At 55.0% G+C, this 19,280-nt stretch overlaps 3 protein-coding genes across 3 annotated transcripts in view; 1 reads left to right on the top strand and 2 right to left on the bottom strand.

Moving 5' to 3' along the window:
• PTSG_07882 (uncharacterized protein) overlaps window positions 1-751 on the top strand; it is a 2,803-nt gene extending 2,052 nt beyond the window's left edge. The window contains exon 5 of the mRNA XM_004991628.1: window positions 215-751. Within this exon, the coding sequence (XP_004991685.1) occupies window positions 215-412 (198 nt within the window). The 3' untranslated portion in view covers window positions 413-751. The remainder of the gene's footprint in view (window positions 1-214) is intronic.
• A 534-nt stretch (window positions 752-1,285) lies between these two features.
• PTSG_07881 (uncharacterized protein) lies at window positions 1,286-4,408 on the bottom strand. The gene is made up of 2 exons (XM_004991627.1): window positions 3,685-4,408; window positions 1,286-3,362 (listed from the first exon to the last, which is right to left on the bottom strand). The coding sequence occupies exons 1-2, from the start codon at window positions 4,156-4,158 to the stop codon at window positions 2,133-2,135; spliced, it is 1,704 nt and encodes a 567-aa protein (XP_004991684.1). The 5' UTR covers window positions 4,159-4,408; the 3' UTR covers window positions 1,286-2,132.
• Window positions 4,409-6,800: 2,392 nt separating this feature from the next.
• On the bottom strand, window positions 6,801-18,989 carry PTSG_12653 (IRE protein kinase). The gene is made up of 31 exons (XM_004991626.1): window positions 18,101-18,989; window positions 17,819-17,886; window positions 17,415-17,546; window positions 17,034-17,120; window positions 16,721-16,866; window positions 16,346-16,422; window positions 16,026-16,106; window positions 15,610-15,735; window positions 15,374-15,428; window positions 15,156-15,182; window positions 14,644-14,847; window positions 14,252-14,407; window positions 13,762-13,830; window positions 13,361-13,466; window positions 12,923-12,995; window positions 12,551-12,660; window positions 12,154-12,284; window positions 11,797-11,912; window positions 11,476-11,537; window positions 11,173-11,248; window positions 10,907-10,985; window positions 10,639-10,707; window positions 10,273-10,381; window positions 10,008-10,080; window positions 9,301-9,544; window positions 8,924-9,036; window positions 8,593-8,654; window positions 8,175-8,416; window positions 7,725-7,819; window positions 7,374-7,459; window positions 6,801-7,098 (listed from the first exon to the last, which is right to left on the bottom strand). The coding sequence occupies exons 1-31, from the start codon at window positions 18,896-18,898 to the stop codon at window positions 7,041-7,043; spliced, it is 3,930 nt and encodes a 1,309-aa protein (XP_004991683.1). The 5' UTR covers window positions 18,899-18,989; the 3' UTR covers window positions 6,801-7,040.
• Window positions 18,990-19,280: the final 291 nt, after the last annotated feature.

Raw genomic sequence — 19,280 nt, 5'->3', positions numbered from 1 at the left:
GTGTGTGTGTGTGTGTGTGTGTGTGTGTGTGTGTGTGTGTGTGTGTGTGTGTGTGTGTGTGTGTGTGGAGAGAGAGGCTTGTCATGGTATTGCACTCGCTGCACCCACACAACATACACACGCGCGCACACACACACACACAACACAACACACATACACAACAACACACATACACAAACGTACACATACATACGACACATTCGCACGAGTGCAGGAGGCGGCGGTGCGTGTGCAGCAGGCAAAGCAGGAGCAAGCCATGCAGCAGAAGCACAAGCAGGACAAGAAGAAGGGCGAGAGTGGCGGCAACAAGGACGACGATGAGCAGGAGGACGAGGACGCTGGCGACAAGGCGGCCGTATCTGGTGGTGACGCTCGCAAGGGTGGTGCCCGCCGCCGCAGGGCAGAGCAGTAAACAGCACAGCGCAGCGCAACACACCCCGTCTGCTCCCTTACTTTTCTTGCATCTGTGCTTGTTGTTCTTGCTGATCGTCTTCTTCTTCCTCCTCTCCCGTGTCTGTGTGCCTTTCCTCGTGCACTCATCCATGTGCACGTGGCTCCTTTCATGTGTGCTTGCCATCAGCCGCGCCATGCAGCAACTTCCTCCCCCCTCTCCTTTCTGTGACCATGAACTTGTCGTAACACGTTCCTCGCTCGCACCCATTCGTGTCTTTCTCGTGCACGATGCGTGAACGACAAGAACTGCTCAGTCGACCACATACACATTGTGCAAGATATCACAAAGTGGCTCAGACATGTCCGGACAAACTTCACAACCACAACAATGACCACAACACAACTTATCAGCAAGCATGCGGTCAACCGGTGTTCATGAGTGATGCTGTGCGTGGAGCACACCATTCAAACCCCGAACACCCCACGTTGCCTGCAAGCAAGCACGCTGAAACCAACAGACACACCAACAGACACAAGAACACACGAGACATCAGCATGTACACGCAGATGTCCCGTTGTCCTGCACCCCACTCAGTGCCACCCGTCCATCCAGCACACATGCTCACACCAGCAACCCACATGTCCCACATGTTCACAGCAATCGCGTCGCATGTCAACACAACGAAGAATTGCATTTATGAGACGGTCAGACGAAGCAGCGCAGCGCAGCGAAGAACTGAGGGCATGAAGATGACGAGCGGACCAAGACGGACCAAGTGCACTTCAGGAAGCAAGCGAGCACAGCCAGGGTGCGACAGCTGCAGTGATGGCACAGAGAGATGAACGCAGCGTCATGCACCATCGAAACGGACATGCGCAGCCTCAACCAAGCAACGCGAGCGATATCAAGAGTGAGAGAGTTCTGAGAGTTGTACACGTACAAACGTATGGACACCGAACCGAGAGGCGAACAACAATAATGGACACAAGGGCACATGAACGCGTTTTGGATGCGTTTGAGTGCGGCAGTGAACGTGGAATGGCAGTCAGCAACCATTTAAGAACGTATGCACATCCGTTGCTTACACACAGCATGCCGGGGAGGAAGGAGGAGACAGCAGTGAAGCAATGATGACTCGATGACGGAAGACAACTAGGAGTAATGTAAAGTGATGTGACATGAAGACATGATGTTGGGGACCAATGTACAAGATGTACAGCGCGAGGACAACACGCCACCAGCATGTCGTGGTGAGAAAAGACAAGGATCAAGCGAGCTGGCAGAGTGCAAGCATGCATGGTGGCAAGCATGGCACAAGGGAGGAGGGCCTGAGGACTACACGCCACGAGGTGACACGAAGATGAAAGGATGAACGTATCGAGACGAAGGAAGACGGATGAAGCGTATCGGAAGAAAGAGAACATGATCAACCAGAGAGAGCTTAGAGGGAGGGCAAAGACGAAGCAGCGGAAAGCACACTGGCTTGCGAGTGTGGCGCATGTGAACCCCACACCAGCTGCATCCCGCAACAAAAGCGCACACCGCACGACGACGACAAAGTCACACTACCGTCGGCGCGACGACATTACAACGTCGAGCAACAGCCTTTCAACAACAAACGCAACAGTAACAGCGACAACACCAGCATCACAACAACAACACAAACAACAGTCAGAACAGTCGTCACTCAACAACAACACAAACAACACCAACACCAACAACACGGACGCAGGTGTTGTCATCTGGATAGAGGGCGGATCCACATGGTGACGCGACGGTTGCGCCGTGCGAGCACGACGTGCAGACACTCGCGATCGTCCGTGTTGGAGCTCACTGTCCTCCACTGCTGATACCGCGAGGCAACCCTGCTCTCCAGGCGGGCGTTGGCCCGCGAGTGTGTGCGTTCGCTGCCGAGTACCTCGCACTTGATGGTCACGCCCGTGCGCGTGTCCTCCTCCTTCGCCCAGGTGTAGTACCGAAGCTCAGCCGCCTTGCCGCGTGGCGCAACCCGCACACCAAGCTTGATCAGCTTCAGACACAGCACATGGTCCTCTCCCCTGTCCTGCTTTTCCTCACCACCACCACCATCAGCATCATCGCCGCCAACCCGCACGTCTGTCTCCATCACGGAGAGCCCGTGCCTGCCCATGTCACGCGGCAGCAGCACGTGCGAGAAGTGCTCGTGCTGCGCCAGGAAGGCGGCGATGCTGGTGTGCGCCACAACCAAGCTGCGGTGCACGCCAAAGTCCCACCGCGTAATCTGCCGCTGCTGCTCATCCGTGATGAAGGTGTCAGCGAGATCAGACGGGCGCACAATCTTCACGGGCGCCACCAGCCCCTGGGCGAAGAACAGCACAGTTCCGCTCATGGGGATGATGTCAAGCGCTCGCCGCTTCACCGTCAGCAGAAGTCGCGTCTTGCCCTTCAACAGCACGCGTGCGGTGGAGACGTGAAGCTGGGCAGGGCGCGCGCCAGATGAGCTTGCTTCTTCACCGTCACCGCCGCCATTGTCATCGTTGTGGTCGTTGTCATCACGCTTCTTGCCGTCGTCGTTGTCGTCGTCGTTGTCGTTGTCGTTGTCGTTGTCATCATCATCATCATCATCCTTGCCGCGTTGGCTGGCACCGGCATCGCCAGCATCGCCCTCATCCCAGACTTTGTGCTCGTGAATCATGTCGTCGTGGGGGTGGAGGGATGCGTACCGCTTTGTGTACTGCCCGCAGAACTTGTCGGTTGCTGCAAGCGACATGAAGGCGGCAACATCTGCCTCGTGATAGTGAAACTCCTGTTGCTGCCCATGTTGCTGTTGCTGATGTTGATGCCGTTGTTGTTTGTCGTCGTCCTCGTCATCATCATCATCAACGTCTCGACCTTGCCGCTGTGTTTCAGGACGTTTCTTGGCGCGTGCCAGCTGAGCATCGTAGAGGACGCTGATGTACGCCTTGATCCGCACACAGTACACATATGGCTGAGGACGCCACGTTGCATGCATGCAAGCAAGCAAACAAGCATGTACGATGGATGTGAGTTGGTCGCGCATTCCACCATCAGCCACAATGTGCACAGTGCTGTTATAAATGCATTCAAACAGGATTTCCTTGCTAGCTCGAAGTGTTTTGTGAAACTGCTTCATCATCAACACTTGCACGACAGTTTGCATCGCATAACTCAGCTTGGCATCCCTCCTCGCTTCCTCTTCTGCCTTCCTCCCCACGCCACTTGTCGCTTCTCAATTGCCCTGTCTCACCTCCCCATTGTGTGTGTGTGTGTGTGTGTTTTTATATGCGTACCTTTTTCCCTTGACGGCTTTGCGTCGTGGCGGCTCCTGCCATGGATACAACCGAGGATGGTGCCTGGGGTGTGTGTGCTGTGGCTGACCCTGTGTCGGGTGTGGTTGTTTGTTCTGGCTTGGGCGTCGTCGTGTACTTTGCACGTTTGGCTGGCGCCTCCATGCCACCACCAAGCACTTGTGCTGCCTCTGCTGTCGCGGGTGGTAGCAATGACGGTGCCATCATGCCGGCGTGCTGTGGGCCATGCCATGGGGCGACACCAAGCGGAGGCTGCTGCGGGTGCTGAGGATGCGGTTGCGATTGTGGCAGTGGTGGTGGCGGCGGCTGTTGCTGTAGTTGCTGCACATGTTGTTGAAGCTGCTGTAAATGTGGTGCCTGTGTCACGGGTTGTGGAAATTGCATCTGTTGGCTTTGCAGGAAATGTCGCAGCACATTCTCCATGCCTGTGCCATGCTGATATTGCAGGCTGTGCATGAGTTCAGCTGGGATTGCTTGAGGCGTGGGGAATGGCTGTTGCGGCAAGGTAGTTGGCGCGGGGGCCTGATGATGCTGATGATGCTGATGATGCTGTTGGTGTTGTTGGTGCTGTTGGTGCTGTTGGTGATGATGGTGGGCGTGAAAGCCCGGGGTTTGGAAGAGGGGGTGGAAAGGAGGGAATGGCGTGTCTGGAGCCGTCAAGCTTTGGAGCAATTGATGCACATGCTGCTGCTGCTGCTGCTGCTGCTGCTGCTGCTGCTGCTGCTGCTGCTGTTGTTGTTGTTGTTGTTGTTGTTGTTGTTGTTGTTGTTGTTGTTGTTGTTGTTGTTGTTGTTGTTGTTGTTGTTGTTGTTGTTGTTGTTCTTCTTCTTCTTCTTCTTGTTCTTCTTCTTGTTGTTGTTGTTGTTCTTCTTCTTCTTGTTGTTGTTGCTGTGATTGCTGGGGCAATGGCGATTCAGCCTGGTGTTGCGAGATGACAAGTCGCGAGGGTGTCGCCAAGACCGGTTCCGCAAGGATCTGTCCACGTACTTGTGGCTGCTGTCCACGTAGTTGTGGCTGGGGTTGCCTGCTATACTCTTCAACCGCGGTGGCAGAGACGGTGGCAGCAACGGTGGTGGTGGTGGTGGTGGGTGGGCCGCTCGTCACCGTCGTTGCTGTCGTCGTCGTTGTTGTTGGTGTTGGTGTCGCCGTGGTTGATGTCGTCGGTGGTGGTGGTGGTGGTGGTGGTGTCCGCGTTGAAGAGATTGCCGGAGCCGCCCCCACGCTTGTTCCGGAGACTAGGGTCAGGGTATGGTGAGATGAGGAGGAAGGGGTTGTCGTTGAGGGTGGGATGGTGGCGGAGGCGGCGGTAGCAGCGGTGGTGGGTTGAGGGGCTGATGGCGTCGGGGTGTCGTCAACATGAGCACTTCCTGCGGGGCCGTGCGTGTCGTCCGGTGTGCTGTTGTCGTCCAATTGCGCATGACCGCTATTCATTCTCCTCCCTGCTTGCTTGCAAGCAACAGAAGAGCAATCAAACAATGCCCGCGTTGTCACAACAAGCCAGCCGCATTGCGATGGTGATGAGTAATTCGCAGTAACATTGGGGTTGTGGTGCAAGCGTTGGGTGATTATGTTAGGGACGTGTGTTGGGGATGTGTCATGGCTGGATGGAGGAAAAGCGACGTGGTGGCAATCTAAGTGTTGTGCTGATGTGGCTTGCTTGCTTGCTTGCTCGAGACAACACAGGCAGCATCGCATCAACGGCTGGCTGGCGGGGTAGTCGATCGATCCCTCGCTCTCACGAACGAACGAACGAACGAACAACCACTACATGCTGTCTTCATCGGCTGCCTCATAGAAGTTGCAGATGACACACGCCACTCCCTCGCAACTCATCATCGTAGCATCGAATGCCTGTCATCTTGGTACCTCGACACGCAGCTGCAAATGTAAACTCTTCCCCCTACACTTCTTTGCTTCCTCTGTCGGGTGCGTGCGGCTGGTGTGGCTATGATGACGGAAACGGGCGTCCAAACGCGAACAACACACAAGCAAGCGAGCAAGTGCGTGTTTGATTACGCGTCCTTGCTCAAGCCTCAATTGCACGTGCTGTGTGTTGTTGCTGATGTTGATGACGTTGGCGGCGTCATCGTAGTCGAAGTGTGCTGCACAATCATGGGCGAGTTGCTCACGCGTCGACGTCATCTCACCGGGCGTCACGCCTCATCCGCTGTACACACAAACACAAACGCGCCGCACCATCGACCCGCCCATTCGCCCCGCACCGCTTGCCACTGCTGATTGCTGATTTGCTGTTGCTGTTGCAGTCAGTCGCACTCGTCCGAAACCCACCACCGAGACCGCTTCGAAGTCAAAAAAGAGCGGTAAAAGGAGGGGGTTTCGTGTGTGGTCGTTTGATGTGCGTGTGTGTGTGTGTGCGTGTGTGTGTGTGTTGCTCATGGTTGGCGGGGCAAAACGGAGACACCAAATGGTCCAACAACATCAATCACATCAAATCACCTGCACACACAGCCAGCACAAAACCTCAAACAAACAACGCACCTGGTGGTGTTTTGCGCTTGGCACTGGCGGGCCGTGGAGGTGGAACAACAGGTGGAGGTGGAAGCGCAACACTGCAAGAGTGCACCCGATATTGGGGGGTATGATCGCGTGCGGGTTGAGGGCCTCTCCGCTGCGCTTAGGCTTGACCACGCCGATGACGGAGGAAGAGCAGGTGAGAGGAAGTGCCGACTTGTATGTGTGGAAGTGGCGCGTGTGTGCGTGTGCGTGTGGCTTGATGTGGGAGGGTTGCGTGTGGAAAGTGACACACGTCGTGGCTGTGTGCAATAATTTGCACTTCCACACGAACCGTCAAGCACAACTGCGGATGGAAGTGTCTGCCCAGACGCGCAACGCACACGCACGCGCGTTGCATAACGAGAACGCAATCGTCTCGTACATTCGCTTGCGCCCGTGCAGCGTGCTTGCGGGGCGGATCGCCTAACGACCAGGCAAATCGCACAACAACATGCAAGTGTGGGTTGGGTCCGGCGTTTTGAAATGCATTGCATGCGGTGCACCCAACCACAAGTGGGACACGCTTTCGTTCGCCAACCCCAAGACAACGTCGACTACGGTGCTTCGCAAGCTAAACACTGTTGTTTTGCTTTGTTGGCTTTGTTGTTCTGGACGTGAGACACATGCACCCACGCCAACGCCCACGCCACGCCACGCCACGCTTGCTTGCATGCTTCCGCACTTATGCGCGTGGTTGAAGGAGCACATGCCAGAAGCAAAAACAGCGCAAAAAGATGATGGGGCAGGAGGCTTAAGTGCCGATGGTTAGGCCGTGCAGAAGGCCCGCCGCAACGACATGGTAACAAGGGGAAGCCACGGGTTGCCTACTGCGACTGCAAGTACGCCCGCAGCGAGTGCACATGCACCAACAATGCAGGAAACCTATGCGTGCAGTGCGTGTTGCGTGGCACGAGTGGGGTGTGAGAACGTGCAATGATGTGTGGCGTGGGTGGCGCGAGTTGGCGTGAGTTGGCGTGACTTGCTCGTGGTCGGTAAGTTTGCGCACGCGCGCGCGTGCGTGCAGTGTGCCATGCATCACATGCATACACCAGACGCCGTGGGCACTTTACACAAGCCAAGCCGTGCCAAGCCGTGCCAGGCCGTGCCAGGCCGTGCCAGGCTGGGCTATGCGTGCATGCACGCAGCGCCAAACGCACCTCTCGAGGAAGAAGATGGTCAAGTTGTCTCGCGTCACCTCCAGTGGCGATAACACCTGTGGTGGAACTTCCTTAATGTGCTCAACCTGCAGACGGGGGGTTGGTGTGTGTGCGTGAGTGAGTGTGTATGTGTGTGTGTGTGGTGTGTGTGCGTGCGTGCGTGCGTGTGTGCACTGTGTGTGTGTGCACTGTGTGTATGTCTCTGAGAGTGCATGTGCGTGTGTGTGTGTTAGTTTGTTTGGTGCCAAGACACGTGCACACATGCATGTCTGTCAGCACGTGCATCATCACGCAGAGGCACAACGTGGTCGTTGTCGAAAGCAACCAGCCAAACGGCACACACACACACACCTTGTTGCGCAGAGCACGAATAACATCCAGCACGTCTGTGCTGTACTTTGCCCCCTTCTTTGGAACAAGCAAGTGATCCTTCAACACAGGATCATCTGCGTGCCCGCGCGTTTGTTGGTGGTGTTGGTGTTGTCGGTGGTTGGGTGAGGGGAGGTTGGGGGGGGGGAATGAGGGCGAGACGACCGACACGGCAGGCACAGACACAGACAATCGCATACAATCGCATACAACCGCATACAAACACACGCCCACAGACAGACACACACACACACAGACACACAGGCACACACTCACACACAGACACACAGGCACACAGGCACACACTCACACACAGACACAGACGCACACACAGACACACACACAGACACACACACAAACAACACGTGCACATACACAGACAGCGACAATCTCATACACCAACCCCCTCCCTCCCCCAACATAGAAACGCACCAAACCACGATGCCCAAGATTGCTGGAGGGGCTGCAAGGTGGCCTTGGCGTGGTCAAGCTGGCGTGTCAGCGCAGCACGCCTCTCGTCCGACATGCGCTTGTCTCCCGCGTCCCTCTTGATCGCCTGCAGGTCGTCGTTGAGCTCCTTCACGTGCTGCTGTACCTCCGACACGTCCCAGAAAAACGGGTGCGCTAGGCACGCTGCCACCGCAGGCCGCTGCTGCGGCAATTTGCTCGTCATCCTGTATGCATGCACATACGTGAATTTGTGTGTACACGTGCATTTCAGAATATGCCATCAGGAAGCAACTAGCGGCTGCTATCCACACCACACACAGACACACACACACACACAGACAGACACACAGACAGACACACACAGACACACACACACACACACACACAGACACACACACACCTGTCCACGAGGTCACGCCGCACTTCTGCTGTTGCAATGAAAGGCTGCTCGTCCGGTTGTAACTGCAATGTCATTATCCACGATAGCGACGAATGGGGGAAGATTCCAAAGGAAAGGGAAACGAAACCGAAGAAAGAAAAAGGGGGGGGGGTTGGGGGTTGGAAGAGATCGGGAAGGAGGGTTGCTCATATGTCAGCCAGCGCGTACCTTCATCAACGTGTACACACACAGACACACACATACACACAGACACACAGACACACACAGACAGACATACAGACATACACACAGACACACAGACACAGACACACACAGACACACAGACACACACCGAATCTGTTTGTGCGTCGTAGAGGAAGGCGATGACCATTCCCGCCGCATACACGTCGACTGCAGGCGTCACGTGCACCACGCCCGGCCGATCAACCTCCGGCGCCAGCCAGCCTTGACCGCGGACGATGAATGGGGGATGTGATGAAGCAGGTGTGCAACGCATGTGAGGAAAAGGGCTCTCATGATCATGGTGCAGAATTCAACACAACCCCCCCCCCGGGTGACGACAACACCGCTCGAAATACACGCAATAAACAAGTACACAGTACCGCACGCACACACACACACACACACACACACACACACACACATACACACACACACACACACACACACACACACACACACACACACACACACACACACGACACACACCTGGCGTGCCGACGTTGCGTGTGTGACAGGACTCGTCTGGCGTGAGGCGACGCGAGAGGCCAAAGTCCGCAATCACAGGCACGTGCTTGCCATGGCGCACAGCAATCAGGACATTGCTCGGTTTCACGTCACAGTGCACAATGTCGTGTGCATGCAGATATGCGAGGCCGCTCAGCATCCCTTCCACAATCGCATGCCGCGACAGCTGCACACGCGTGGCTCCAGCACGTCCGCCTTGCACCAGCTGTTTGGAGGTGGAGCGCCGGGGGGGGGGAGTGGTGTTGTGTGGGAGGTGTGGAGATGCGCCAGCGCGCGCGCGCGTGTGTGTGTGTGTGTGTGTGTGAGTGTGAGTGTGTCAGTGTGAGTGAGGTTGAGCAACTTGTTTGTTTGTGGGTCGCAGAATTGGGATGTGTGAACCGAGAAAGGAGAGTCAAGGAAGAACAACATGCACAACAACACCAACTGAGACAACAGCACACACACACAGAGCAACACACACACACACACACACACACACACACACACACACACACACACACACACACACACACACACACACAACACACACACAACACACACACACACACACACACACACACACGCACGCACACACACGCACAAATACACACACGCAGCAGTCACAACAACAACAACATTAACAGGAGACCAAACACGTGCTCATACTTGTCCTCCATCGTGCAACTCACATCTGAAAGGCTGCACAAGCACTTCTCCAGCACAATGCACGTCACCGTATGCACCACGTGGTGCTGGTAGTATCTATGTGCATGGAATTAAAAGAAGTACAGGCGCGTGTTAGGTGGGTGACAAGGGTGGCGTGCTTTTGCTACTGCTGTTCCTGCTTGTTGCGGTGGCTGTGGTGGGTCCTCCTGCTGTCATTTCGTTGTGCAACGGCAAGCATTGCAGATATCCCCGCATCCAGCACCAAACCACGGCATCCCACCCGCACACCTGATGACGTTGTGGTTGTGGGCGTCGTGAAGACGCTCAATTTCTCGCACGGCGTCCACGGCCTGCGACGCTATGCACTTCACCGCCACAGGCGTGTCCCCGCGCCGGCCTGGAAAAAATAAAAAGGAAACAAAACAAAAAGTGCGTGCGTATGTATGTATGTGTGTATGTGCGTGTATGTGTGTATGTTTGGGTGAGAGGAGGAAGCGAGTTGTGAACAAAGACGGTTGGGGATTGGGACTTCGACAGCAGCAGCAGCAGCAGCAGCAAGCATGCGTAAAGGAGGAGGGTGTGTCGTGTGACGAGTGCGTGTCGTGGCGACAATGGTCTTGATATCAGCACAGAGGGAGCAGGTGCAGTGCTCACCAGCAAAGACGGCCGTGTTCGCGGCGCCGGTGCCGAGACGATCGCGAAGCGACAACTTCACGTTGTCCGCTGACGCCGCAACAAGAGACACCAACACCAACCCCAGCAACACACGCGTTGGAACAGAAGACAATGTTCCAAGAAGATGAGGTGTAGTGTGTGGTCAAACACAAGCAGGAGACGGTGATGTGTGTGTTCGCGCTCATGCGTGCAAGTATGCATGCACTGTGTAAATACATGCACGTGTGTGTGTGTTGGCAAAACGTACCGAGCTGCGCCTCCCCCATGGTTGGTTTCCTGTTTGGTTCAATCATGCTCAGCAGCAGTGCATCAGCCAGTGCCTTTTCCTGTCCCAAACGCAATGTCAAGCCCCCAACGGACAGCATATTGAAAGCGATTGTGAGCGGAGTGCCTCAACACCAATGCACGCTTGCCCTCAAACCCACACAAGACACAACACATACACACACACACAGACAGACACAGACAGACACAGACACAGACACAGACACAGACACACACACACACACACACTTCGCCGTGTCGACAGAACTTGTGCTTGAGACACTCTTCTGCAGACAAGCGGTCAGCTGGTGACGAGGCAGTCATCCTGAAACGCAGCATGAAAGGGAGGGACAAGAGATGAGAGGGTTGTAATGAATAAAGCGTACGGCACAACATTGTGTTATTGTAGTGCGTGCGTGTTTGTTTGACGGCTTGTTGCGGAAATTGTGGCCAGCATCACGCATGATCCACACTGCCCCGCACGACTGAGAAGACGACTTAAGCCCATTGTGTCGATGCAGGTGTTGATGGTGGAGTTGTGGTCCTCCTCACCTGTCAATGAGCGCTTGCCGAAGGTGTTTCGTTTCCTCGTACGAGAGAGGGTCGCTCGCAATCTTGCCGTATCACACATGAGAGAGCGTGTGTGTGAGTGAGAGCGTGTGTGTGTGTGTGTGTGAGTGTGTGTGTGTATGAGAGAGAGAGAGTGTGTGTGTGTGTGTGTGAGAGAGAGAGAGTGTGTGTGTGTGTGAAAAGATAAGGGTCGTGAATGAGATCGAAAGGTATGATCCACCACTGCTCATTGACACGTGCATGCACGAAACCTGCACAGACAATCAGGTAGACCATGTTTGGTCAAACTTCAATCCAAGTCACCTTAACGCGTTTGGTGTAGAGGAAGGACACCACGCGTCCCGCGGAATAAATGTCCGCTGCACGTGTGATCTTCACCTCCTGCCCTCCGCCTTGCTCCACCTCAGGCGCAAGCCATCCTGCACATTGCCAGGACAAACGAGGGGCAGTGCCACGTCACATTGGACCGATGAGCATGAAAAAGAAAAAAAAAAAAAAAAACAGCGTTGGCTTTTGCAGTCATGAACACAATTCACGTTCGCGTTTCTCATCCTATTTTGAACTGCAACCTGCCTCCCTTCATTCGTTACCACCCCCTGCCTCTCTTCTTTCCTTCTCCTTCCCCCCTCCCCCCACGTCTTTCAAATCCCACCAACCCACCGCGGGTGCCGACAGCTGCTGTGCGGAGCGATTTGTCGTCTGCAACGCGGCGGGAGAGGCCGAGGTCGGCAATCACAGGCACGTGCCGCCCAAGGCGAACGGCAATCAGAACATTGCTCGGTTTGATGTCCCTGTGCATGTGGATTGATGCGGAGTTGGTTAGATGGATGGGGAGTTGGTTTGATGGATTGGGAGTTGATGGAGTGGGTAGTTGATGGAGTGGGCTGTTGGGATGGAAGTTTGGTCCGTTGAATGGTTGGATATGCTTGGGTGCGAAGCGAACGCTGGGGTGGGGTTTCGGACTTGGAACTTCTGAAGACACATGTATGACAAGTAACGGCACTACTGCCATCAATCCACCAACACAATCCCCACCACAATCGCCACGCTCTCACACCTGTGCACGATGCCGTGGGTGTGGAGGTATGCAAGGCCCTCCAGCATGCCGCGCGTGATGTCGAGTTTGGAGAGCTGCCCAAACCCATCCGACTGCCGCGTCTGAACCAGCTGTAGTCGTGGTATTGATCACACGCACATACACATACACACATACACACACGCACGTACATGGGTTGGAGTTACAAAACGAAACCCAACGAGCACAGCATCGTCAGGAACATGGTAGTTACTGTCACGCAACTTCAAAAAACACTGAAAATTGACAGGGAGGTGTGTGCGTGTATGTGTGTGTGTGTGTGTGTGCGTTCACCACACACAGCAGCACAATGCAGCAAAGCTACACCACAGCAACAAGCGAAGCGCAGCTGACCGTGTTCAGGTTGCCAACGCATCGCTCCATGACGATAAACTTGAGATTCTGCCGCTCAAAGTCCAAGTAATACCTGTCCGCCCAAACAACGGGCATGAGCTCACGAGGCAGTAACAAGCACTAACAGCACTTTGGGCTTCACACAAGACACCATCAAACTTTTCAAGGAAGAGGGAAACATCAAACGAGGACACAGACTGAAACAAGTGAAAGGTTCCACAAAAGCCAACAAGCATGTTATGCCTCCAGTTGACGGTGCAAACGCAACAAACGCCATTCATCCCCACGACAAGACCGCCTTCCCCATCCATCCATGTGTCCATGTGTGTGCATGTGTGCATGTGTGTGCATGTGTGCATGTGTGTGTGTGTGTATGTGTGTATACATGTGTGCGTGCATATGTGTGCGTGTGTTTGTGCGCCTCATTGTCGATGGTACCTGACAACGTGCTGGCTGTGTGAGGAGCGGAGCAGTTCGGCCTCGGGCGACGAAAACTCGTGGAGATCAATCACTTTCACAGCCACCGCCCCCTGCTTGAAGGAGCCTGGCGAGACACGTTGCGGAGAGAGGGTGTTGTATGGTGCAAGGGGTGCAAGGGGAAAAGGTTGGAAGGGGAAGCAGGGTTGAATGGTACATGATGGCATGATGGCATGATGGCATGATGGCATGATGGCATGATGGCAAGAGCCAAAGGAGTAAAGGCGATGAACATGAACGTTCGGATCGATCAAAGCCAACAGAATAAAACATACGCATAGCAGCGGGCAACGATGACAAGAAACACAAATGGTACAAGCTGCAGCAGTAGGAACACCCCCTTCAACAAAGCGACGGCTCACCTTCAAACACAATGGTGTTATCTGCTCCCTCTCCAAGTCGGCGGTTGAGGTGAAGGCTCAACCCTTCGTCTGCAGAAGGGTATACACGCACACACAAACACATACGCACGACAACGAGTGCACGGACGTATGGTCATAGGAGCGTGTCAGATGGGGCAAGCAGCGTATTGCAGGTGTCATGAACACTTGCAGCTCAAACTTGCAGTCTTCGACAAGCAAACAAGATGCACATGTGCACGAGTATGATCACAAGAAACACGTGGCATTGATTCACACCGCCTCGTTTTGGAAAATCTTCCCCGTCACAGTGCACACGCACACCCACTCACACACAATATACATACGTACACAGTACACACATGCACACAACACACAACACGCAATACACACACACGCATTCACACACACAATATACACACTCACGCACACGCACTCACGCACTCACGCACACAAGACTTTCTACCACTCTTTCTCTTCAACACCGCCGTACATGGCTCTGCGGAGGCGATGCGTGGCCGGTGTGATCGATTGGCGCGACACAGTTGCAACTCTTGCAGCCACAAGTTTGCCTCCTCCTCTCGTTTGCGCTGCTGCTGCTGCTCCTGTTGTCGCCGCAGCCACAGGACCACCGCAGTGGCAGCACCGCCTACACGAACGAGGAAGCCAATGGGCAAACGAGTGATGAGACGGCACCATTCTCGCCCGTACAAGTGCGACGCGATGTGATGTGTCTGCGAACACACAGCAAAATTCATGAACAAAAAAAACAAGCAAACAAACAAACAAACAACCAACCAACCAACCAACCAACCAACCAAACAAACAAACAAACAAACAAACAAACAGCGCAGGAGACCAATGCCACTGCCACTCAAGCCGCACCTGCTGCAATGACACCGGCGCCGATGAACCAAACGAGTGACAGCGACGACGACGACGATGGTGATGGGGCCAATGCTCCCTGTCCCGTGCGTGTGTCCGCTGCGTGTGGGGCGAGCGGATATGACCCTGTTGGCCCTTCAATCATGCGGTGCTCCGCCATTCGCTGTCGCCGCCGCGCGTTCCTCACCGCTTCCGCGTACAGCGCTGCAGTGCGCGGAATTTTTTTTTTGGGGGGGGGGGGAGGAGAAGGTGTTCGCGTGAATGTGTGTGTGTGTGTGTGAGAGAGAGAGAGAGAAAGAGAGAGAGAGAGAGAGAGAGAGAGAGAGAGAGAGAGAGAGAGAGAGAGAGAGAGAGAGAGAGAGAGAGGGTGTGTGTGTGTGTGTGTGAGCGTGTGCGTGTGTGTGTGAAGAGGAGTAGTTCGTATAGGCGTGCAGGTAGCATATGGGACGGTCACATCACTAAATAGTCACGAGATCACATGAGTTCGCCATTGTACAATGCGTTGCCCTCACCTGCAACAGGCTGTCGGCAGGCGTCATCTGAAGACAATACAGCCGTGAGGGAAGAGAGGTGTTGGGGAATAGTCGTTCGTGTGATGAGCGGTTAGGAAAGGTGCGTCGACGATCGACGTTCAGGTGAGAGAAAGCACAAGCAACCAACGGCAAAACGTGCAACAAAGCGAGACACTTCAACACTGTGCGTGTGTGTGTGTGTGTAAGTGCAGGATCACCTGGTTCGCACTGGCCCTGCAGTATGCTCAAGCTGTGCACGGGCGCCGGTCGCACCTGAAAACACGAACAAACGCAACCCATGGCGGACACCACAGCCACCACACACGTGTGTGAGTGCACCAAAACAAACACTGCAGCGTGTACTGCGCCACGAAATCCCAACCAACACCATGCTGACCCCCCTCCACCACCCCCTCACCCTCCACTTCAACTTCCATTTCCAATTCCATTTTACCCAGATGCCGGCATCGCGGGTGTCGGCGTCCACTTCCGCCACGAGCGGAACGGACGAATCGTCCGGAAGCGACAGGACCGCCAAGTTGGACAGCATGCCCGCATTGTTGTTCGGGTCAATCAGTGGCTGCAATGAATGAACCGCGGTGGGTGTTGAGTAGGCGTTGAGTTGGGTTAAGTTGAGTGACTTCAGATCACCTTGAGTTGAGTGGAGTGGGCGACACTTGTGTATGCGCGCGCGCACGTGTGTGTGTGTGTGTGTGTGTGTGTGTGTGTGTGTGTGTGTGTGTGTGTGTGTGTGTGTGTGTGTGTGTGTGTGTGTGTGTGTGCCAACTTGTGTCCTTCAGTTTCGATACGCGGCAACAGAATGCATTGCAATTGCAGGAAGCAAACGACTTCACAACTTCATGCACACACCGCTGCCTCGACAAGTCTGATGAGCGGCTTGTCGCCCGGTGCCGTGTTGCTGTTGTCGAACATGAAGTGGCTGTGCGGGAGCTGATCAGTGCGCAGTGGGGCGAAGCAGCGGAGGTGAGATGGAACGAAGCGCGAGGATAAAACAAAACAACATTCAGCACCAATGAGTATTTCGAGTGTGACAAACAGTTTGCCACCAGCATCACGCCACCACTGCCACAACCGTCAACGCTGTTGCATCACCACGCTCCACCCCACACTCCCACCACCACCACCACCACCACCGCCACCGCCACCGCCACCATCATCATCATCATCACCTGGTACAGAGAGCCATCGCGAAGTTGGATGATGGAGACGACAGGGGCATCAAATGTGTCTTCCCACACACGCACACCTGATGCGCCAACACAGAAGAAAGGATGAGGTGGTGCGACGTGGGTGGAGACACAAGCACGTAGCACAACGCAAAGCACACATCCACACACACACACCCACACACACCCACACACACACACCCACACACACCCACACACACCCACACACACACAAGCACACACACACAAGCACACACACACACACACACACACACACACACACACACACAAGCACACACAAGCACACACACACACACACACACACACACACACACACACACACACACACACACACACACAATACACAAACGCACGTACCGTTTGGGTCCCCGAATGCGAGGTGGGTGATGTTTGTTGCGAAGAAGACGCGATTGTGGTACCAGTCCTCCTCCTGTAAGTCTTCGTGCTGCAGAACGCGGTCCATCACCACAAACTGCGTCCACGTCAGGTTCAGTAGCACGTGGCTATTGGTGGTTGGTTAAGTTTGAGTCCAAAGCATGCGCAGGTAGTGTTGGTGTTAAGATGGAAGCCGCGAAAAGGAGTACAAAGCAACGCGCAAATGTGCGCAGCACAACATTGGACATCATCATCCCAATTCACACACACACACACACACATACATGCGGCGCACCCTGTTGATTTGGACTGGCCCTCAACGGCGTGGCGGGTGAAGGGAAGCATGAACACTTCGTCTTCATCGTCGCCACTGGCCGGTTGCCTGACAGACACATGCGCATGTACGCACGATCATTGACACGCGGGAAGAGAAAAGACAGTGAAAGAGAAGCAAAGGTGGGGTTCCACGGGCGGACAGTGGAACGTTCTTCACGCACACAGATATGAGCACACACGTACACGCACACGCACACACGCACACACATGCACACACGCACACACACACACACACAACACAACACAACACAACAAAACACGTATGCACATCAAACAAACACAAACATGTGCATATTCACACATACACACCGCAACACAACACGGCACAAGCATAACCCACCCGCGGCAGGCCTTGTAGACGCGACCAGAGTGGAGACCAACGCGTTCCATGCACGATGTTGTGCTCTTGGCGAAGCGGACGTCCTCCACCTCAAAGTCTTGCGGAAAGTCGCTCACCTTCACCCCCAGCGACCTGTTCCGGCAATGGTGGTGCCGGCGGCGGTGGTGGTGTTTGTGGTGGTGGTGATGGTGGTGGTGGTGGTGATGGTGGTGGTGGTGATGGTGGTGGTGGCAGAAGAGCAGGACCAACCAGTGAGTGGGCGGGCAAGAGGTGCACGAGTTGAAATGAGAAGAGGAGAAGGGTCAGAGGATGGAAGGTGGAGTCAGTGGGCTGTCAGCACACAAGCACATGCCCAGAAACACATGCGCGCAGGCACACGCGCACAAAGTCACACAACGGCTCACGCAAAGGCGCCGTTCTCTTCCAAATACACGGAGCCATCCTCAAAGCCAATGGCGACGTTTGGCTGGTTCTGCACATGATCGACAGAGTTGGGGGGGAGGAGGGGCGAAGGTGCATGAGCGCGCCCACGCACATACACAATCACAAACACACAGCCACACACAGCCACACACACACACACACACACACACACACACACACACACACACACACACACACACACACACACACACACACACACACACGCACACACACGCACACACACACACACACACATTTCCCACCTCGAAGGACTCTGTGACGACGATGGGGTCGTATTGGTTACACCACTCCACACCAGAGGGTCGGGCAAGGTCCAGTTTGCAAAAGCTGCCGTTGCTGAGCAGAGCAAACACGTGCTCGTCTGCGCACAGCGTGCGGGCCGCCTGCGCTGCCCTGAGGTCTTCTTCTGACGCCGTCGCGGCGAGCGCGCTCGGGTGGTTGTTGATGAGCTGCTGCCCTATCATCAGCTGGTGCGCATGGTCGGCCAGCATCTGCTCTGCTGTCGCCGCCTTGGTTTGCCTTGCAACGCCTGAGAGCGAGCGCGTGCTGCTGCCCTTCCCGCGTCGGTGTCGTCCTGGCGCTGACAGTGCTGCGAGGTCACGCACGCTCGCGCTGGAGGTCAGGTCGCCCGTTTGACCGCCGCCGCCACCATCACCACCTTTCCCACGGTTCACACTTCCACACACGCCCACGTCGTCGCTGCGGGCCGGCAGGAACAGGTGGTGGTCCTCTGTTGCAGGACACGATATCGCGTACTCGATCACGCCGTTACCTGCCCCAGGCGACACCACAGACACAGCCGTGGACGCAGCAAGCGGCGACGACGGCGACGACGACGGCGACGGTGATCTTGTCTTTGTTGATGTTGCTGCCTTCGTTGTTGGTGGTGGTATTGCCTGTGTTGTTGGTGCTGCTGGTGTTGTCGACTTGGTTCGTGCGGCGTGCGTTGTTGTCACAGGTGCACACGCCAGCATGCACCAGCACACAAACACCGCGACGAGGGCAGCGCCAGCCACGGTGGAGCCTCGGCACCCCACCATGCTCTTTCTTTCGTTTGGATGGTGCGTCGTATCTTGTGTGTGTGTGTCCGCTTTGTTGCTTGTTGCGGGGAAATCTGACGTGGCGGTTGTTGTTGTTGTTGGTGGTGGTGGTGATTTGATGGTGATGGTGTGTGTGTGTGTGTGTGTGTGTGTGTGTGTGTGTGAGTGTGTGTGTGTGTGTGCACCAGCAGTTGCACTCACACGAGCTCTCTCCCCCATTGTCGCTTCCCTTCACACACGCAGTCTCCACTCTCAGCGAAGGTCTCTGAATTTGACTCACAAAAAGTCAGCCCATCCACGAAATAAAAAACGGGGTACGCACAAAGAACGGTGGATATAATAGTGCCATGACTAACAATAAATCATAAAGGGTCATGCTAGT

This window comes from Salpingoeca rosetta (genome assembly GCF_000188695.1).
Source record: "Salpingoeca rosetta unplaced genomic scaffold supercont1.19, whole genome shotgun sequence".
Classification (NCBI taxonomy): domain Eukaryota; class Choanoflagellata; order Craspedida; family Salpingoecidae; genus Salpingoeca; species Salpingoeca rosetta.
This window is presented reverse-complemented; position numbering and strand designations above follow the sequence as displayed.